We start from the raw sequence: 21,131 nt of genomic DNA on the forward strand, positions 1-21,131 counted from the left end.
AGGGAAAGGTGAGGAATTGCCTAAAAAAGGAAGGCAGAGGATATTGTTAATAGTGTATCAGGATTTAAAAGCCACAGTAGTCTTATCGTTGTTTAGTTTGATTTTATTTTGTTCCAGTCTGTCTATTCATACTAGATTTGAGGGTACAGACAGCTAACCCAAAAATAGTAGGCTATATCATGGTAACTATCCTTAATTTCCTATTAACTTAAATGAAGCCCTGTATTATCTACATTGTCTTACTATAACTGATCTTATTTGAAGTTGGTTTGTGAGACCGCTGTTTTGCCTTGACTGATTTTATTCGAATTTGATATGCTTTATAGTATCAAGTCTATGAGTAGAGGCAACTACTCTGAAGATGACCAGATGTAGTAAGATACCATTCTGGTTTGATTATTAACTGCTTTTGAAGTCCTACAATGTCTCTAAAGTTGTGTTTTTATTAAAATAGCTATGTAATGCCATGTTCAATTAAAAAAATACTCATGTGCTCACTTCAGCAGCACATATACTGAAATTGGAATAACACAGAGAAGATTAGCGTGGCCGGCCCTGTGCAAGGATGACATGAAAATTCATGAAGCATTCTGTATTTTAAAAATAAATAAAATACACGCACACACACACACACAGTCCTAGCAACTGTGTTCTTCACCCCTCAACAGGTGGCATGTAACCCTTCAAGTAGTAACCTCATAATCTGCATCCCAGACATGCATTAGAAAGAAGCACCCCAAAAACTCTTCCCCAAGAGAGCCTGTGACCAGTTGGAAAATGACAGACAGATCTGAAATCTCCCTATACTCCCCCAAAAAGGAACAGGCACACTCTAGGCATTCCATAGATTACCTGCCAAGCTCCCTGTGGGAGAACAGACCCACGTGAAGATTTTGGTGTCATCTCAGCAGTCAGAAAGCTGAGGGAGTTAGACACCATGGTGCCCAGGCTACATAGGAAGACCCTGTCTCAAAACATCAAAAGCTTGGCATCTCTTTCAGGCCAAGCATTTAATTGTCCATGAAGTCGCCCCAGCACCTTTTGAGTTGTGGCCGCTCATCATTTTGGGTCTCTGAGTGTTTGCCTCTGCCAATCCATGATAGACAGGTAGCAAAAATAAATACGTAAGTAGTTTCTAGTTGAAGCCACTGAGTGTTGGAGACTGTGGCTCCAACACAGCATAATGGGCTGTTCTGCCCCAAACAGTAACAGGATGGAATGACCCAACCTCTAAGGCATTTTAGAGAATAGAATATCTAGAAGAACAGAGCCCCGGTAAATGCTGAGGCAGTAAATAGTGTTATTTATAAAAGCCTGTTCCAAAAACTGCAGGCTGCCACATCTGACTTTTACTCGCTATGAGTGTATGGAAGGAATAAGTCACAGAAATAGTTTGTGAACCCTTGGAAACCCTTGGAAGCAGCAATCACAAGGGATCATAATACGCTCACAGTGACAGTCACAGCTAACTGATTTCCATTCACTTTGTAGGCCCGTGGCTTGGGGGCTTGACAGATAACTGATGTTGAACTCAAATTACAGTGTCTTTCAAAGAAGGTTTGATAAAAAAGAAACTGGACAGCAAGATGAGCAGGACGTAGGAAAAGCATAAGGAGTGGTGCAACACCCTGGGCTGTGACAGTGTGGAAGTTACCATCCCTAAGGCTGAGAAACCAGCAAAGCCGGAAGCAGAGATCTCCTTAGTCTGCCTGAACCAAAGTGGTCCTGCACCAAAGACATGGAGAATAAATAGCCCAATCACCATTCTTTCTCCTTCAGTTTCTTGTCCCATTGGCCAAACCCACCCAGAAGTCCAAACAGAGAGCAGAGCATCCATAGCTGTGGTCCATCCTGTTGGCCTCCTTAGGCTCAAGGTAGGGTAGAAAGCAGATCTGAGGACAACAGAAGATAGTGGCTGAGGGTTGAAGGTGACAGATTCTGGCTACAATGTGACATGTGATGAGGGCTTTTGGGAATTGAGGAAAAGGCTGTGGATAGAATCACAACATGTGTCATTGATGTGATCTATATGTAAAAGAGTAATTTACAGAAAGCTAAGTACCACTTTATCATTGTTTTTTATTATTGCACAATGACTAAAAATGCTAAATTAAGGAATAATTTTGGCCACACCCCTGCCCCACTGGCACTTTCCACTTACTGCCCCAGTGCACAATGGACAATATAGTATTATCTCAGTGTGTTTCTTCGCATCAAAAATTTATCCCTAGTCCTCATGTGTTGGATGTGGTCAGTTGTCATATCATGTCCTCCTCCAATCACCAACCCCAAAGGGTACGTGGGCATCTGAGTTGCTCAGGCCAATTAACATCCTAGGAACTTTTCTGCTGAAACTGGCCAGAAAGATGCCACCCTGCCTGTGGGCCACAGTGCTGGTGAGATCCAGTTTGGAGCAATGGACAGCTAACTTTCCTTGCTCAGCAAATGTGTCCATTTACAGCAAAGGAGTTTGTGATCCTCACCCAAAAAGAGCAAAGGGGAAAATCTAGGATCTGAAGAAAGACATACTGAGTTTCACGATCAAACTCTTGCTGATATCAATCACAGCTGAGGTTCTCAGCTACGCCACTGGCTTTCTTTTGCTAGTTTGACTAAGAATTCTGCTTGCACCAGCAATGTCTGATGAGTCTATCTGTATTCTGCATCTTCCAATATTAACCTAATAGTGTTATTGGTGTTTGTTGTCATGAATTTTAAGCCAAGTAAGAAAGGCTAACATAGCCATAATAGCAACTTAAATAGTTGGGTGCTCAATAAATATTCCTGGGAGAAAGGATTTCCATCAAACTAAAGGAAAGCCTCATCTGACGGCAGTGTGGGACCTGCTGAAGCAACACAGTCCTGAGTCCTTCACCGGGAATTTTAGTTCTTGCCAAGCTGTCCTTTAGTCTAACATCTGCCACTGCCGGAGAAGCCACAGAATGCTAAGATGCTCAGGCTGGGCTCAAACTTGCCATCCTCCTGCCTCAGCCTCCCAGAGTACTGAGATTAGAGGCTTGAGCCACCACATCTGACAACAAAATTGCACCAACTGATAGGCATCCACAAGCCTCATGTGACAAGGAAAGAATGTAAAAGATCTCATTAATACTTTTTATAATGGTTAGATATTGAAATAATATTTTTATGCATTGAGTTAATAGGATATATTAAATTGATTTTATGCTTTTAAAAATGTAGCTACTAGAGAGTTTTAAACTATGTATGTGGTTTGCCTCATATTTCTGTTGGGCAGTACTGCTGCAGGGATTTCCTGAACCAAACTCTTAAAACAGGAAACATACAACTCAAGAGTCTGCTAGTGATATCTGTAAATCCCTTAACCTATTGTTTGGCACATATTAGGCATAAAATAATTAGGATGAGAGAGAGGATGGAAGTGGCAGAAGAGGAAAAGTTATTGTTTTTGGTAGCAGCAGGTGACATTGCTACTGAGATTATTCATCGCAGTTTATCCATCTGTAAAATAAGAATAATTGCTGCTGCTCTGCTGGCTTTACAAGGTTGCAATATGAATTCAGCTTTTTAAGCTTTAAGTAGCTGTGTAAGTTGTGGTTGTCACGGTGCTAATAATCATGATGGCTGCTATAATGTACTGGCGTGCGATGCTGTAACTGGGCCTCATTAGCCGCAGGTGCTCTGTCAGGCTGGCCTGGGACCCAACAGTTCTTTCCAGAGCATCAAAACCTGTGCATTGGGTCTGTTGCCACATGGCAGTGAAAGCCTCAGAGGCCCTGCTGGGATCCTTGTAGCATAGTCCCACCCAGGGGAGGACTCCTGGGTTAAGCATTCTTTGCATCTCAAGCTTACTGCTAGGCACTGTGAATAATAATAATAATAATCTTATAAGACGTGGTGCATCTATCTCTTCAGGAGTGGCTGAGTGTTAAACAAAAATTATGGAAGGCCAATGTTTTGGGCTGAACTCCTGCCTTCAGCCCCAGTAGACAAGACCAGGCCAAAACTAGTCTAACTCATGCTATATGCAACATGATCAAACTGAAAATTTAAGGAAGGAGATAGATCCTGAAGGATTTTTCATTGAAAACCAGAGATGCTAGTCTCCCTGAGCCAGCATAAAAAAAGTCCCTTCTACTTTAACAATTCCATTAAAGGGACCTGAAATTAGCCCACTTGTATGGTAGGCAAACACTCTACCCCTGAGGCACATGCCCAACCCTCCTCCAAGGTTTCCCCCTACTGTTCTGTTTCCTTGTCCCTACCCACCGTCTTACCCATTGGGAACTCTCACTCTGCCATAGAATATCGGCTTCCTATTTCATGAACAGTGAATTAAAACCACTCGGTTTATAACTAAATTCATTGTAATTTTTCCTTCTGAAAAATGTAATTAATCCCCCAAATAATTCATGCAATGGAATTGATCCCTGCTGTGTCAGAAGGCATCACAGCCATGGGTGCCCTCAGGGGAGAATTGGAGAGAAACTGGGGGAGCTTCCCATGATATCTGACATGGGACATTTGAGCTGGGTTTTCAGCGAGGATGACTTCACTTGGGGGAGAGGGGTGGGGAAAGTTCTGGGAAGAGGAACAAACAATTGTAAAGAGCACCTGGTATACTTAGGAAAGGTGACGCATTTGGAAAGGAATGGGGAGGCGTGGGTGTTATAGGCCTTTCTTAGCAGAGACCAGTAAAGCCAAATGTCCAGAAATATGCAAGACAGTCCTGTACAGTGAAATACTGTGTTCAGAAAGTGATAGCATGAATGGGGAAGATGCGATGTTCAGTGTAAAGGTAATCAGGTTAATTTGAGAAGGATGTCACAACCAGAACATGAATCTTGGTCCCTCTGGTAAGTGACATAGGCAGGCCCACTAAATTCCCTCCCATGTGCAGAGAAACCCACTAGGCATTCCTGCAGGGCTTTGGAGGGAGACTTGTGCATTGGATGTACCCTCCCCGTGCCCAATTCTGCTCCTTATGGCTCTGATAGCCAGATTCCTAGATTTTCAGTAGTCCTGTGTTTGGCCTAGAATTATGTCATCCTTCTCTTTAAATATGCAGACTAAATGTGGACACAAATAGGCACATTAAATATTTGCTAACTTGAATTTACTTCTATGGTTTATGTGACTTTTTCAGCGAAACGTGTGTTTAACACCATACTCAAGCACCCTTGAAATTGTTAAAACTGTGTACGGGTCTCTAATCTCAGTAGGCATCAAACAGTTTTCCCCTGCCAGATTTGCCTGTTAATAATTGTAAAAGCTAGCACTTACTAAGAAGCTACTTTGAGGTGAGCAGTGCCCTTGGGACTTTATATACATGGCAATATTTCATCTTCATAGCAACTGACTTTATGGGTAATAAAACTGAGGCTCAGACAGGTTAGGTGAGTTGCTTAAGGAGCTTAAGTGGCAAAGGCACGCCTAGTGTCTCCCTCTAAGGGTCTTTGCTCTTTCCTCCTGTGCATCTCAGGCAGGATGCAATGTTTTGGTAAGTGTCCCCCCAAAGGCTGAGTTAAAGGCTTGGTTCTCTATCTGGTAATACTGGGATGTGGCAGAATGTCACTGGGAATGTGTTCTTGAAGAGGAGATCTACCTGGTCACCAAGAGGTGAGCAAGTCGTTCCCTCCTATCATGATGTGCTATGCCAGAAAAGGCCCCAAAGCAAGAGACACATGACCATGGACTGAAACCTCTGAAGCCATGAGCCAAAATAAACCTTTCCTTCTTATAAGTTATGTCAGGTCTTTTATTCCAGTGGTGGGTTTCTTGATGTCCCAGCTCATCATTTCTCAAGCTGTTTTGCTGTTTTTTGTACCAAGAATTCAACTCACAACCTCACACTTGCCAGGCAGGCACTCTGCCACTGAGCTATATTCCTGGCCTTGTAGTTTCTTAAAAAAGAAGAGACTAGGTGACCACCACCCAGTGAGATCCCCAGCAGGATATGATCTGCACAGGGGCCATGGTGGGTTCGATGAGAGATGACACTAAGGCCTCCAGCCCAGTATGTTGGCCCAGGAGGGTTGACAGAATGGAAGCAGGAAAGAACAGGACTTGGGCAGAGTTTAGTTTTCCAAGGAAGCCCAAAGCTGCCTCTGCAAATCCCTTACTTTGGTTGGCAATACAAGAATGTATTGATTAAGAGCCCTTTTCCTGGAAAAAGAGGAGTGTCTGCCTCTAAAGGCACCAACTCTAGAGCCACCCCTTAACCCCACCCCTACTGCACTGCAAAGGTCTACCAGTGATTGTTTTTCTTAGCATTTCCCTGGGTGAGGCCACAGCTCACATTATCAGAGGACTATTATCTTTCATAAATAAGAGAGACTAGTCACTTTTGAGACTGAAATGTGTAGGGCTGCTGTAGCACCCTAAATTCCTTAGACTCTGGGCAAGGAACGGAAAGGACAGTCTTTCCACCCATCCATCCATCTGATTATTATCTGCCAGGTCCAGACATTTTCTTAGACCTGAGTAAAAAAGATGAAACAAGAACAGTCCCTACATTCAGAGCATGAGATGCAGTGTTAGAGAGACTGAAAATATAAACCCAATGTCCTCAGTCCTCACCAGCCTATGGATATAAAAAGGGGCCCACTAATTCAAATAATTCCTTCTGTGCCTTTTGATTCCCTACAGTGTGTTCCTCAAATAGATTCCAAGGAATGTTTGGCATACAATCATGGACCAACCCATCAGTTTTAAACACTTGTTCTCCCCCTCCAACTTGCCTTGATTTTTCGTCTGTTTTTACAGCTGCATAAGCCTCTATACACCAAGAATGGTCAAAGCCATGTTTCCTTCTAAGGTGGCCATGCCTGTTCCTATGAGACTGCCACCAGACCACAGAGTGCTCCATATAAAGCCTTCCTTGCTTTAGGTGGACTTGAGCTCGTTTCCAACCCTTTGTCTTATGCCCACATGAGGGTTAGAACCTTCACAAGCATGCATGATAAAGCTGGGTTCCAAGGATACTCCCTAAATCTCTTGGCCTCAGGTTGCCAGCCATACTGGGTTTCAGGCTCAGGAGACTTCTCCTCACATTTGCTTTGCAGCTTGTCACAGTGTTGCTTGAACCCAGTCACAATATCTGTGCCTCACTTCTTTACAGGCCCTACATTTATAGGGGTTGAGTAGTGAATAAACACCTCCAAAGTCCTCCTATCACCTCTTTCTCCCTCTTCCAGCCCCACATTTACTACTTCCATCAAAAACACCCTCCTGGGGCTGGGGATTTAAGCATAAGCACCTGCCTTGCGAGCAGGCAGTCATGAGTTCGATCTCCGATACCAATAAAAATGAAAAAGACAAAAAAAAAAGAAGAAGAAAGAAAGAAAGAAAAACACCTTCCTGAAAATCAGTTCAGCCAGACAGAATCCAAAAGGGTACCCAGTTCATTGATTTTGACCTAGTCTTGGCTCAGCTGGACATGAGAGTTAACTACGGTTGGGTAGAATTGAGCCTCAAGCATGAATAGGGCAAGGTGAAGGGAAACCATAAGGACAGATGACTTCTGTCTGTTCCAGACAGAAGGAACAATTTGAGCAAAAGTGCAGAGGCATCAGCTTGGTGTGCAAGGCAAAGAGGGAAAAGGGAAAACCAAAGAGCCAGATGGCTTTGTGGACTATATTGAGATTGTATTTTTAGGCAATGGGGCAGCCAATGAAAACTGTCTAGCAGAGGAGAGAGATCAGCAGCACACTTTAGAAACACTGTTCTGATCACATAGAATGACTATGAGGAGTGCCAGAGAAGAGAAAGTACATCTACTTAGCGTTGCTGTTGCATGATTGGATGAAAGATTGTGAGGAGGACCAGAGCCAAATAGTAGAGGAGGAGAAGTGTAGAAGAGAGGTTGAAACAATTTCAGAAGCAAAGGCACAAGGGTAACTCATAGGTTGCTGGCTTGCACAACCACATGTATTGAAGTATTGACTAAGACAAATAACACAGAAGGGAGAAGCGGAAGGTAGGAGGTCCCTCTTGTGGAGGGTGTTTATGATCCTTCCTGGGGGGCTGACAGGCTGACTGTGAAATATGAATGTGAAGCTCAGGGGAGATGATGGAGCTGAGAATATGGATTAGGGAGGCATCAGAGGGGCCTTCATGCTTGTAGGTGGGATGGTGCTAGAGTGCATCTAAATTTTAAGAGAAAGAATGCTGAAGACAGAGCTTCATGGGACCTGGCTGGACGATGCATGGTCAAGAGACCCAGAAAATAGCATGAGTTAGACTAGTTTTGGTCAACCAAGATGAGAACTTGTGGGCAGGTTTCCATCAGATATGACTAACAGACTGCAATCCGCTGAAGAGGAGGAGAGGGTGATAACAAAGTGAAAGAGAAAAGGTCAACTACTCTTCCAGGTTTGGAGAATAAAAAGGTGCCGGCATAAGAAGGAACCAGTGGAAGGAGTGTACAGGCACAGTCTGCCAGACCGAAGGGAGGGAAGCAGTGGGCAGCAGGAGGTTAGAAGAAACAATTAATAGGTAGACGTCCCGGAGCAGCCAAGAGGGGAAGGGCACTGAGCACAGGTGAGACCGTGACCCTGAAGGAGGCAGCTTCTGAGACCAGAGGAGACAAACGGGAGGGAAGGGAGGTGTTCATGCTTCAGGGCAGTCATGTAGGGGTAAGGGATGTGGACAGGAGAGAACCTGTGGAGAGTGGAGAAGACACAAATGACTCCCTCAGGAAGTGGGCAGAGCAGCCCTCAAGAATTGTGCTCTGCTTTGACTTCCTGTCCCTGTAGCTTTGGTGCAAAAGCATTTGCCCCAGAAGAAAAAAAATTTAAAAATAAACACCAGCCAGAGGGTTGTCACGTGAATTCTTTCCAAAATGTGTGTTGGAAAACCTTTATACATGTCAGCTGACGCCATATATTCAGCAAGTGTTCGTGCTCTGATGGAAGGTCAACAACTGCCACAAATAGTATTACTAAGGAACTTCCACAAGTCTCTGCTAGCTGTCCTCTGAGGTCACTGTCAAACAGTACCTGTGGGCAGGATGGACCCCATGCAGACCATCCTTAGGCCATCTGCCCAACAGCTGGACCTGCCATCATAAAAAGGCAGCAATGGCAACTGTTCCAGAAATGGGAGCTGCGTTTAGTTGTTAGACTTTCCCCAAAAACAGCAGAGGCCTGAGAAACAATGGTGGTACACTGAGGCCAATCTAGGCATCCTCTTGTCACCGTGAAGGTCAGTCTTTGCGCCCTCCGGCAGCTGGAGCTTTCCACTATGGGTCACAGTCTGCCAAATCAGTGCTTCACAGGCAGGTTCCTTTTCAAGGACTAATCTTTCTCACTCACTGTGACCTTTGTGGCTTCAATATCCTGGTAAGCCCCCCAAGACTTTAATCCAGCATCCTCCAAGGTCTGTAAGAACCTAGGGAATCACCAAGCAAGTCCAACTGCATAAGAATATATAAAAACAGCAGGAAGAAGACCCTAAAGCTCAGCTGCAGCTGTAGACAAAGGCCTGAGTCTTAAAACCAACAGGACTCACAGAGCCCAAGGTTTGGCTCTCTTCTGCCTACTCTACACATCCTGAGCTGGACCTCTTCCAGGTTATTATCTGCCCATAGCCTCATGGCCAGTACTTTCTTCCATGGACTGTGTCTCTCACTTGTCCGACACTGGCTTCTGCACAAGGCAGTGGTAACAACCAATTAGCTGAGACCCTCCTGCTGTGGGACTGATCACCTGCCTGTCACAATGAAGGCTGCAATGTTCCTAGCAACATCACTGCCACTAAATGAGTTCCCTGAGAACACAGAAGATGGTGGAGGCATAATTAGCTCCCCTGCAGCTAAGCACTTGAAACAAGAAATGGATAAATGGATGACTATAACCATGTGCTGGAATCTGCCACCTGACTCCAACCCACTATTCCCCAGTGAGAATTATCATTACTACTTTTTTGCAAAACACAGGTCCAGCTGGCTCTAGTTTTGATACAGGAGCTTATGAGTGGCAATCAGGTTGGCAAGGTCAATGAGGGGACTGGCCTTAAAGTTGCATTTCCTTTGGTGGCAGAGATGGAGATGTGTTATTACACTGTTCATTCATGGAAGATCTGCTGTGCAGCCCGGAGAGGGAGGTTTACAGGCAGCCTTAAATGTCTACTCTAGCAAGGTCCATGCAGTGGTAGCAGTCACCATGCCTGAAGCTGTGCTCAATCAGGGAAGTCCTCATCTGGTGCTTGAGGTGGCTTGGTCATCTCAGTTCAGTGCAAGATATGTGAGCAACAGGCACTGCTGATACCTGGGCTTCCAGGTGTGAACTGAGGCTTCCTCGGGTTTCCAACATAGTTTGATTTCTCCTTCTACCCAATTTGGCTTCTACCTGCTTCGTTTCATAAGTATTACTCAAAGCAAAAATGGTAGTGTATTGTGATTTTACGTAATATTTTGAAAATCGTAATAGTGCACAGAATAGGAAGATGTGGAAATATACTTTCATAAGTGGTAAAACATTAATTCAATGTTGACTGTTAAAATGTTAGCAAACTAGATTTAGTGTATATAACAGAATATACTCTTAAGAGGGGTTTAATCCTAGAAATGTGAGGTTGTTTTATCATCTAAAGTGTAACTCACTATGTCCATAGATTAAGAAAGATAAAACAAGTAATCAAGTTTTGTTTTATTCTATGTTTTCCATTATGACAAGCCAACTGTGAAACCTGTTTGATACCAGGCCACTTAGATGCAAAAGTTTGATAAAAGATGGCAGGTACATGGCATATACTGGCATGCTTTTGCTTCCTGCAGCCATCACAGACAACACTCATGACTACAAGGCATTCTCTGAGACTCCCAAGTTTAACACAGATGCCAGTTTTCAACTGATATGTGATAACACCTCTAATAAAATTTGGTTGTGAGATCTGGTGTAAACTAGGCAGACAAGAATGTGGAGCTGATTTTCATCAGAGCTATGGGAGCTCTGATGAAAGACTATCATAAATAATAACAATTATGAGACTATTAATATAATAGTAATGACCAAAAAATGTTAGCAATTGCCTATGCCCAGGATTCTTGCAGAAAAAAACTACAACCTCAACTTTTTGAGTTTAGCCATTGAAAGCATTCCTGACATACCTGAGGCCTCCACTGAAACATTAAACATGGATAAAAGCAGAACTTGGCAGCTAGAGGGACATCTCGATCAAGGAGGAAAAGGCACAACTCTGGCAAAACAAGGCAACAGTGGGGAGAATGTGAGATGAGAAGCTGTTGTTCAGATCATGAGCCTTAGAAATTGTGATTTGCTCCTGTAGGGTGAACAAACAGGGAGCCACTTTGAGGTTCTGAGAGAGTCAACAGGATCAGATTTGTGATTCAGAAAGCTGGTTCTAGCTGCTGAAAACGGCATATTTTGAAAAGGTAGCAGACTAGAGACATTAAGGCCAGTTAGTGTAATTATAATCATTTTCTGGGCCACAGGGTTTTAGGTGCAGAGAGAAGGAAGTTAACACACCCCCCAGCATAAAGCATGGAAGATGGCAAACATCTGGTGAGTGACACAAAATTTAGCTAAGAGGAGGGAGTATGTAAGAATGATTATTAAGTTTCTATCTCACCTGAACAGATGATATCTTTCCTAATGGCACATAAGGCTGGGGGAGAAGTGTACAAATTCAAGAGAAAATTTCCATTTTGGGTAGTCTCTCCCAGAGCTAGGCTGCTCTTTGAGAATGATGAAAGGCACTACGTGAAAACACTATGACTTTCAACCTGAGTAGAAAAGCAGCTTTTGCAGGCAAAGATAAATTTGCCTTCTGGATATCGGCAAGATGAACAATGGTATTCAGAAATCTGCTGTCTGACGACAGCCATGAAAGAACAGGACTCATTCTCATGTAATGATGATATCCCCACATTGGGCAGCAGCAAGCGAAGTAGCACCAAACTTGAAGAGAACACCACAGTTATTTTGTTGTTGCTTTGCTTTGTTTTTTTAGGACTAGCAATTAGGCTTTTATTTCACCACAATTATGGTCCAACACTGCCAAGAGATATATGAGGAACTGTATTGCTACATCTGAGGTCAGGTAAAAAACAATGTATTAGAAAGGGACTACCCACAAACTGTGAGCAGAGTTATAACACCAAATAGGAGTGCAACTACAGTGGCAAGAGCTGCAGGGAAGGAAGGAAGTAGTTACAGGAACTACACTCAATGCAAGGTGACAGAATACTGGCATTTGTAACCTAGAGCCCAGAAGTGATTTCAGAAATACAGATCCAAGTCTCCTCTCTGGTCCTCCACTCTAGCCAATGATTCACATTAGCTGAACTCTGCTGGGAACCAGATGCAAAGGATCTCAAATGTGCAACCTGCAAAGGCCAGTCTGTTGTGGCCACATGCAATATATAGAGAACCAGGGGGCACAAAGTGAGAATGTGCAAGCTAGGAAAGGGATGGGCTGGGCACCTGGCAAGTGGGGACTGAACGTGAAACTCAACCGGAATTACTAGGAAGTTCTAGCCAAAAGAAAAGTTAAAGGGTAACCAGACCTCGTGAATGTATTGGTTTGAACTGCAAAGTGGGGATAAATAATTTGAGCCTCGAGAAAACTGGCAACTTGACTTGGAAACACTGTCAATTTTTTGAAAATGAGAAAGCTGTGGGATCCAAGGAGCAGCAAACCCCAAATCCAGAGCTAAGAACCTGTGATTTCATACATCTTAAGCACATGCACCCTGTGACTTCTAGTTGTAAATGGAAACATTTCTGATTTTATTCTAAAGAAGTGACCTTGTTAAAATTAGAATCCCTTTATCCCTCGCCTTCACTGAACTGGAAGATTTCAATGTTGATGTGTGCAGGTGGGATAAATTCTCCCTCATGTCAGTTAACTGATTTTGTTTCTGGATTTTAAAGCTTTTATTAATTTTAAGGCACTAGTTGCCCTGTTGTCTTTTCCTCAAGATCAAGGACAACAGGGCTAATGGCATGTGAAACACTGTTACAAACCAAGTTGTACAACTAGTTTTACAGTTCAAGTTTCTTGCTTATGGACAGAGAAATTTCCAAAATGTTCTTGGAACACAAACAAAGCCCAGGTTACATGCTACAAATCTGTCAACCTCAGAAGGGAAGATAGGCTACTTCACCAGTCAGCTGACTATACCTGGAAATGGAAATAGAAAATGCACCTGAAATGAGAAAGTGGGTGTGTTGTCAAGGTGTGGTTAGAAAATCCATGATGCGTGCTTTGGAAACTGGCCATCTTTCAGCAATCTCTCTTGGCTCTGGATAAGAAATCTGCCCTTGGGTGAGGGAAGTTCTGAAAGATCTTTACTCTATTCCAGTGGGAAAGAGCTGCTGGTTTGCAAGAAAGCCACATTGGATAAGGTAACTCTAAGTAGTATTTAACACTGTAAGAAAACCTAGGGTACTTGATTAAAGTATTATTTAACACTGTAAGATGACTAATTTTTTAAAATACTTATGTTCCACACATTTTATATTTATTGTGAAATTTAATCATTACAATCACTCTTCCAGCTGGATATTTCACAGATCAGGAAGCTGGGGCCGAGGTTAAATGACTTGCTCAAGACCACACAGTTGGCAGTTTAGCTATCATAGGCACAACTAATGCCCTTTCCACTCTACGAAGCACTGTGCTTCTCTGGAAGACTTTTATTTTGTAATTTTGGAAGAGATTAGGTACTTTTTCTCTGCAGTAATCACAGAACATGTTAGAAATGCAAATATGGCTTAGTCATTTACAAAAACAACAGGATGTTTGTACTGAAACTGCAGTGGCATTTGCTGAAAAATGCTTAAGAATTACAACTTTGCATATTGCTGTCATGTTTTTTTTTTAATTTGGAAAAAAAAAAAAAAAGATGGAATTGCTTTTCCCAGAGTAACAAATCACATTTTTTGAAAAGGTTTGGGTGGTTCTTGAACTCCCTAAGAATATCAAATCACCCACAAACCTTGTTATAAATACAGATGCCTGTTCTCCCCCAGACTCCTGAGAAAATTCCATAGCCTAAGGCAGGTAAAATCAAACCTGAATCACAGTAACTGGGAGAGAATTTTTAAAATTCAGTTCCCTAGTTTTTCTCTGGTCCCAACTAATCAGAAAGTCTTTTTTGTATTTAAAGTTACCCTGCAGCCAGATATGGTGGTACACACTTGGTATCCCAGAAGCACTGGGGAAGCTGAGGCAGGAAAATTATTTCAGCCCGGGCTATAGAGCAACTCTGTCTCAAAAACAAAAATAAATAAATAAATAAACAAAACAAAAAAGCTGCCCTGGTAATTTTGATCAATGGTTGCTACAGGACCCTGGTATGGGTGTTAGCTGGAATGAACTCTGGGTGAGTTGTAGGCTACACCAACATTCTCTGAGATGCTATTTTTAGTTGGAGCTTTATTATGACCAGATTCAACTAAGCTGTACTGTGAAGAATCTGAGCTCCAAGAAGAATAAATATATCTGACAAGTCTTTACTTTTCTCCACAGATACCCCATTTCTCTGCAGAACTTGCACTTGCTGTGTTAGCCAGTAAATAAATAAGTAAATAAATGAATAAAACAAACCCATTTGTAGAAAGGTCAGTGCTGGAACTGATGTCAGGTTGGAAAATGAGAATGGACCCTATCTCCACCACATTGCACTAACTTAGTATTATTATGGTGCTATGCCTGCCAGGTGTAATCACACATACATAACCACACGTATGCATCACCACTTTTAGTTTCAAGCAGTACTTTCCTGAGTTTCTCCCACTACTTGAACTGTGATTCCTGAGGACGGACTCTGTAGACCTGGGGTTCTCCTACTTTGTGTATCAGAATCTCATTAAAGCTCTTTGACTCAGAAGGTCTGAGGTGAAGTTCAAAATTAGCATTTTTGAGTTCCCATTAAGATGTCTATGGTGACTGGTCTGAAGATCACTTTCAGAATGACGGAAAAATGAAAAACGAACACTGTGTAACACTGCTATGGTCTCTGTTCTTAAAGACAGTGAAGTTACAGGGTTTTTTCCTTGATTTCATTTATAAAAGATATGCAGTAGGTCAGTTCATTAAAGCATAAAATTTGTTTATATATGACTTGGTGTGCTTTGGCTAGGAACAACTTTTTGTTGGGCATTCTCCAACATATTGTATAGTGAACTGAGAGCATGCATGGCCCCTCAGCTGGCCCTGAGCTACTTCCCCAGTCTCACCTTTTTTTAGCCACCTCATCTTTCAGCACCAAAGAAGGACTTCCTCACTATTTACACTTCTCAACCTCTACACACACTCCTCCAGGGTAGGGATGCCTCCATATGCCACTGGTCCTTTGATCAGACATAAAACTACGAATCCAAGGACCTATGCTTGCTCTTTCCTGAAAAATCCTTAAGGGAAGGCAGTGGGTCATACTCAAGTCTTGGCCACTGAGGTTGCAGTTTGATAGTAAAGATAACTAATATGAAATATAGTGCTCAAGGCACAATAGACACTGTTTGCTGAATAGATGTTGTTTTACAAATGAAAAGTAAATCATTTAGTACTATCAAAGAACTGATAGTTCAGAAATATTTGTATCCCTTTAATTAATTAGTTCTAGCCCCCAACCACCTGTACCAAATCTTCAGATGTTTAAGCTCTTTACATAAAATGATGTAGTATTTGCACATTACTTTATACATTGGCCTGGCTATTTGAAATCACCTCTCATTACTTACAATACTTAGTTTGACGTAAATGCAGTATTAATAGTCATGTATCATATAACATTTCTGTCAGTCAATGATGTACCACAATATGTATATTAGAGGCCAGGCAAATAATAAATATTTAGGATTGTCTAAGCATGCTCTCAGGTTCATAAAAAAATCACTTAAAGACATATTTCTTTGCATATATTGTTAAATGATCCAAGACTACAGATATATGTATTATTTAGGAAATAATGAACAAAAAAGTCTTACGCTCAATACAGATACACTGTACTTTGAATATTTTTGGTCCACTGTCGGTTGAACCCATGGATACATATATGGAGGACTATCTAAAGTTATACAGAATAAGGTCATGAGCTACAGCTAGACTGAGTTCTGCCACTATAAGTGTGATGTAGGGTCAGTTATCAACCGCTGTCAACACCAGATACATTTATAAAATAGGAGTAGAAGAAATGCTTTCAACAGAAGGGTGTTGAAGAGCATTAATAGGGTATTACATGTAAAATGTTTGGAGTAATGCCTGATGCAGAGTAAACGCTCAGCAAATGCTAACTACTGTTTACATGTAAAGGTACAAGGCTCTTACTGATGAAATAAAACACTCTTCCTGGATGACATGAAACAGAATTAGTATTTAACTGCATGCTTAGGCACAGATGTTATTTTAAGGCAGATACATAATACTCAGCTGAGCCATGTATTATCTTAATATGTCAAAGACATACTGGCATTTTTATACAGTTCGATCCAACACTGTAGTTTCACCTTCCCCTAAAAAGTTATACAACAGCGAAAAAGAATTAGGTTTTATACTGAACAGAAAACAATAAAGTAATTCTGCCACCAAGCCACCTCTGAAAGACACCTAATTCAACCTCAGAGAATCTTAACATGAACACTAGATTGAATGTTTAGTAAAAAAACAAAAAAACTTTAAATATTTTAAAGAGAACAACTAAAAACATGTATATATTTTAATGAATTTAGAAATGCCTTGATCAACTTTTTCCTTTTCATATAAAATTATAGGTCTTGTAGTTTAATCTCTGACCAAACATACACAAACACAACCTTATTCCTCTGATTTAAGGCCCACAGTGAAGACATTAAACTCATACCACTTTGATTTTTTTCTAAGTAAATGCATTTTAATCATCAGTTTACAGAGAAGCATATCAAACAATGTTATTCAAATTTTTCTGTAAGAAAAAAGTAATTAACAGCTATGCACAACTATGATTTCAAGGATGATTTGTTGAGGAATCTGAAAGTCAGCAGAGATGCAGGCTAACAAGGAAGCACCATAATAAAAGAATCTCATTCCAAACACAAAGTGTTCACTCTATTTGTATGCTTTTACTAAAATGCTGTGAGCAACCAAGACGTAAATAAAATTATGATACAAGAACAAAAGAGGACACCTAAAAAGACAGTAAGAGTTTTAAAGATTTCTTCCTGTGATTCTAACCATATTATCTCATGGACAAATTTCATAACATAAAAACAACATAAAAATACAATAAATACTATAATGGAAATATAGAGATTAATTTATTACTTTTTGGTTTACAAACAAAGGCACCCGAAAATGCTTCTATTTACTGCTTATAAAAGAGTATTAGGTTACATTAAAGAAAAATTTTAAATCTGAAATAAGTTCCTACAGACACAAAAAAGGGGAGAAAAGAGATCTTTTCTCTCCCCGTTTCCAGGCATTATTACACAGATTCAAAGAATATTTGATGAGATCCTGGAGTTAAAAAGCAAAAGAAAGAAAGAAACAAACAAACAAAACACCCAAAACCACAGTGCCTTCTCCTCTGCACCGAGTTTTAGGACATATTCATGATGCTAAGTAAATTTAAATAAGGTCACACTGACATCACAATTTACAAATACACGTACCAGAGCTAAGAGTCAGGAGAGAGGGGACGCACAACCAAATGTTTCAGATTACAGTTTTATCAGATTAAATGAAATAAATTTATTTTATAGGTGGTCCAGTAAAATAATGAATTTGTGGAGAAAACACAGAACTATAAACATTGCCTAGCAAATGACACAAGCACAATGAATTTCCAGAATCTCTCAATTTGACTTAAATCCAAAATCTAGTTGGTATAGATTATTAATCTATATATCATTATACTAATTTTAGAACTCAATTTGTATTTTACCTTCCACAACAGAATCTCAGACACACAAAATTAATGCAGTAGCCTCAGCACCCTACTAGTTAACATTTCTGTAAATTCAAAAAACAGCAGCACTGCTGAGAAAACAAACTCTATGTACTTCACAGGCCTACAGCTGTGCCCTGATTCTTTTGTAACACACAAATTCATCTGATTTTAGGTATCTGGCAGGAGTATAAAAATCATACAAATGGTGGCATGACTTCAACGCATTACGGAAATGTGTTTGGAGAGATGGAGTGCTCAATGTACATTACATGGGCCACCTTAAAGGCTTCATCACTTATCCCACTCTCACACGCTCTCATGTCACTCACACCTCATTACAAGGTACCGTCCTAAACCAGAGACTTCGGCATTATTCCAAATAATATATACGTATTTACATAAATATTTCTTTTAAAATAATGTTTAAAAGTTTTACTACAGAAAATCTAGCTTCAACATGGAAGCATTTTTCCTTTTCAAGATTATACACCTGCATGTAAGAAGGTGATTTCCATTACACTTACAAAATAAACTTCTTACACATGGCATTTAAACAAAGAAAATTAGTATGGAAAGTTACATGTAACTTTTTATATTGTGAATTGACCTCTTTAAACATATTCAAGATACACTGCTGATAACTTACAACTTCAGTTTAATTAAAACAGTGATATGTTGAATGATCTGTTGAATCAAACTTAACTTCAAATAGTAAACTACTATTTATTGAGTTTTACAGGGAATGTATCATTAAAATATGCAATTTTCTTGCTGTAATGTTTCTATAATGCATTTCTTTCTAAAGCTAAAACCCATGCAGAAAAAAATAAGTGATATCTTCAAACTCATTCAACAGTTTGCTACTTTAGGTGGTATGTAAATAAAGTCCTTTATTTAATTTTATACACATTATGCATTATATTTTTCTTGAAGGAATTCAACTTTCAATGTCAAAATTATTATGTGTTTGCACACATGAGGACATTTTCTTGATGTTATTACTAGCTGCAAATACATTCTTCCATAATAATGCACTTTCAGATTTCATTTGAAAGACAGTATGAGCCTTTTAAAAGTCCTAAAACACTATGTATAAAGGGAAGAGAGCATAAAAGTCTCAAGAAATCCTTTCATGGACACAATCTTCACAGGATTTTTATTCAATCAAAATTTGGACAACAAAAGTTTAGTCCTACTCTTTTGGATGCTAACATACTTTTACTGATACGGATTTTCAAACTTGTTTAGATCCAATAGGTCCTTAATATATAGCCTTCTGATTAGAAAAGCAACTGATTATACTTATAGAAAAATGATATGTACTAGGCATTTAATCAGAAAAAGAAAAATGAGAACATATTTTTCATGTTTGATACCACTCAATAACTTACAGAATGAAGTAAAAATAGTTTGGCTATAGTTTTAATAAAACTAAAATCCATTAAAACTGATGAAAAAAAATCAAACATTTAAGAATCAAGTATCTACCAACTTAGCTAGTCCAAATAAATTCTCCCCATTGCACTGAATATTAGAATTATATGTTAAGGCATTTTTAATTAATATGTTCCAGAATTGCACAGTTATGCTGGTCAATGTTTCTATTTCCCTATTCTTGTCTTTATCCTACTCCTTTCTTTCCATGGATCAAAATGTTAAATCATAGTATTGGTGGCTCTTGTAGACAGCTTTGAACTGCCATACAAAAGTTTGTTCACTAGATTTTATGAGCACAAACATTAAAATGTTACATAAAATGTACCATGTTTTACTCTATACACTCATCTAATATGGTTTAATGTCTTGACAAAAGGTGAGATGACTTAAAGATGACTTAAGTACATTTTACATTTTGTGCATTTAGACCACCAAATGCATAGATGTTCTAATGCAAAATTCTTGGTCTTCAGTATCTCATAGTGCTGGATGCTCTGAAGTATGACAGAAACTTGTAACATAGACTAACCACAAAGTACCAGATATTTCTTGCCATTTGTGACCTTGCAATAAAAATGCGCCAGATCAGGATCACAAGGATAGTATTGAAACCGTAACGGATGTTCCGCAACCTGAAAAGCAAACCAAGAGACATGCTAGACAATATATTTTAGAATAAAGTATTTATGCATGGCAGCAAATTAATGTTCATAAACTAAATTATGGTTCAAATTCATATTAATCTGAAACATTTAAAAACTAAAGTTTCTGAAATTAGAGTTAAAAATTCAAATTAACCTGACTGTACAGAACCTGGACAATAGTGCATCAAACAACATACTACTTCTATTTTAACAAGGAATCCAGTATAGTGTTTTTGAAACAGTCTATCTGGATTATAAATTTACTCATTCACTAAATACGACTTAGCATTCTTAGGTGCCCAACAATGGACTAGGCACTAAGAATACTGTACATAAAACAGATATATTCCTTGAACTTCCTGCTACGATGGTACCTTGGTTCACAAACTTAATTCTTCCCACAATTCTGGTCATAAACCAATCTGGATGAGCAGCAAATTAAATTTCCCTATAAGGTCAACACTGACTCTAACCGCTGAATTTGATTTGGTTCCAGTCTGATTCAGTTTGCAACCGGAATCATGGATTAAGTTCATGAACTGAGATGTCATTGTAAATTAAAAGTCTGTAAATTATATACATCACAGCATGAAGTTTATGAACCAAACATTAAAATGTAAACTTTTTTGACGTCTTCAGTTGTTTGCAACTTTTATCAGACAAGTGAATTTATAGCTGACAAGTCACCTGATCGAAGTCCTAGTCTAACAGTAAAACAAGGCAGTAATTTAAAATGTTACACAATTCTATTAATTTTAGCATGCAGTTTAAGACAGGATACCATTATAGGAACAATGCTGTATAGGAACAATGGTGGAAAAAACTTGACAAAGTTTTTTCTTTGTTTTCTTTGGCTATTTAATACAATATGTGTAAGCAAACACAACATTCTTACACCTCACTTTCTTCATCTAACTGTTTGAATGACAAATACCAGTAACTTTAATCCTACTACTTTTGAGGGTTTTTTTTCCCTCTAAAATCAGCATATATTACTTCTACAAAAAGACAAAATTTTAACTATTTTACAAACATAAAATTTTATACTGAATTATGTTAAATCCTTTTTCTTCTTTCCAGGATTACTTGACTAATGCAAAACAAAGAAAAAACTGTAAATAAATAATGTCTAGTTTAAAATATAGTTTTTCCTTAGTAATAATTTTACTTTTTCAATA

The 21,131-nt window shown here is 39.7% G+C and overlaps 1 protein-coding gene and 1 non-coding gene across 8 annotated transcripts in view; one reads left to right on the forward strand and one right to left on the reverse strand.

Moving 5' to 3' along the window:
• Positions 1–490: 490 nt before the first annotated feature.
• Positions 491–600, forward strand: LOC111755612 (U6 spliceosomal RNA). Its single transcript, XR_002790178.1, has one exon. It is a non-coding gene; the product is annotated as a U6 spliceosomal RNA (small nuclear RNA).
• A 16,621-nt stretch (positions 601–17,221) lies between these two features.
• The window catches only part of Far1 (fatty acyl-CoA reductase 1), a 57,501-nt gene continuing 53,591 nt past the window's right edge, over positions 17,222–21,131 (reverse strand). For all 7 annotated transcript variants that reach the window (XM_023563272.2, XM_063251869.1, XM_063251867.1 and 4 more), the window contains one exon: positions 17,222–19,941. In XM_023563272.2, the coding sequence (XP_023419040.1) occupies positions 19,779–19,941 (163 nt within the window). In that variant the 3' untranslated portion in view covers positions 17,222–19,778. The remainder of the gene's footprint in view (positions 19,942–21,131) is intronic.

The sequence above is a fragment of the Cavia porcellus genome, unplaced genomic scaffold, assembly GCF_034190915.1.
Source record: "Cavia porcellus strain 051 isolate PalLab524CR breed Dunkin Hartley unplaced genomic scaffold, mCavPor4.1 scaffold_6, whole genome shotgun sequence".
NCBI lineage: Eukaryota > Metazoa > Chordata > Mammalia > Rodentia > Caviidae > Cavia > Cavia porcellus.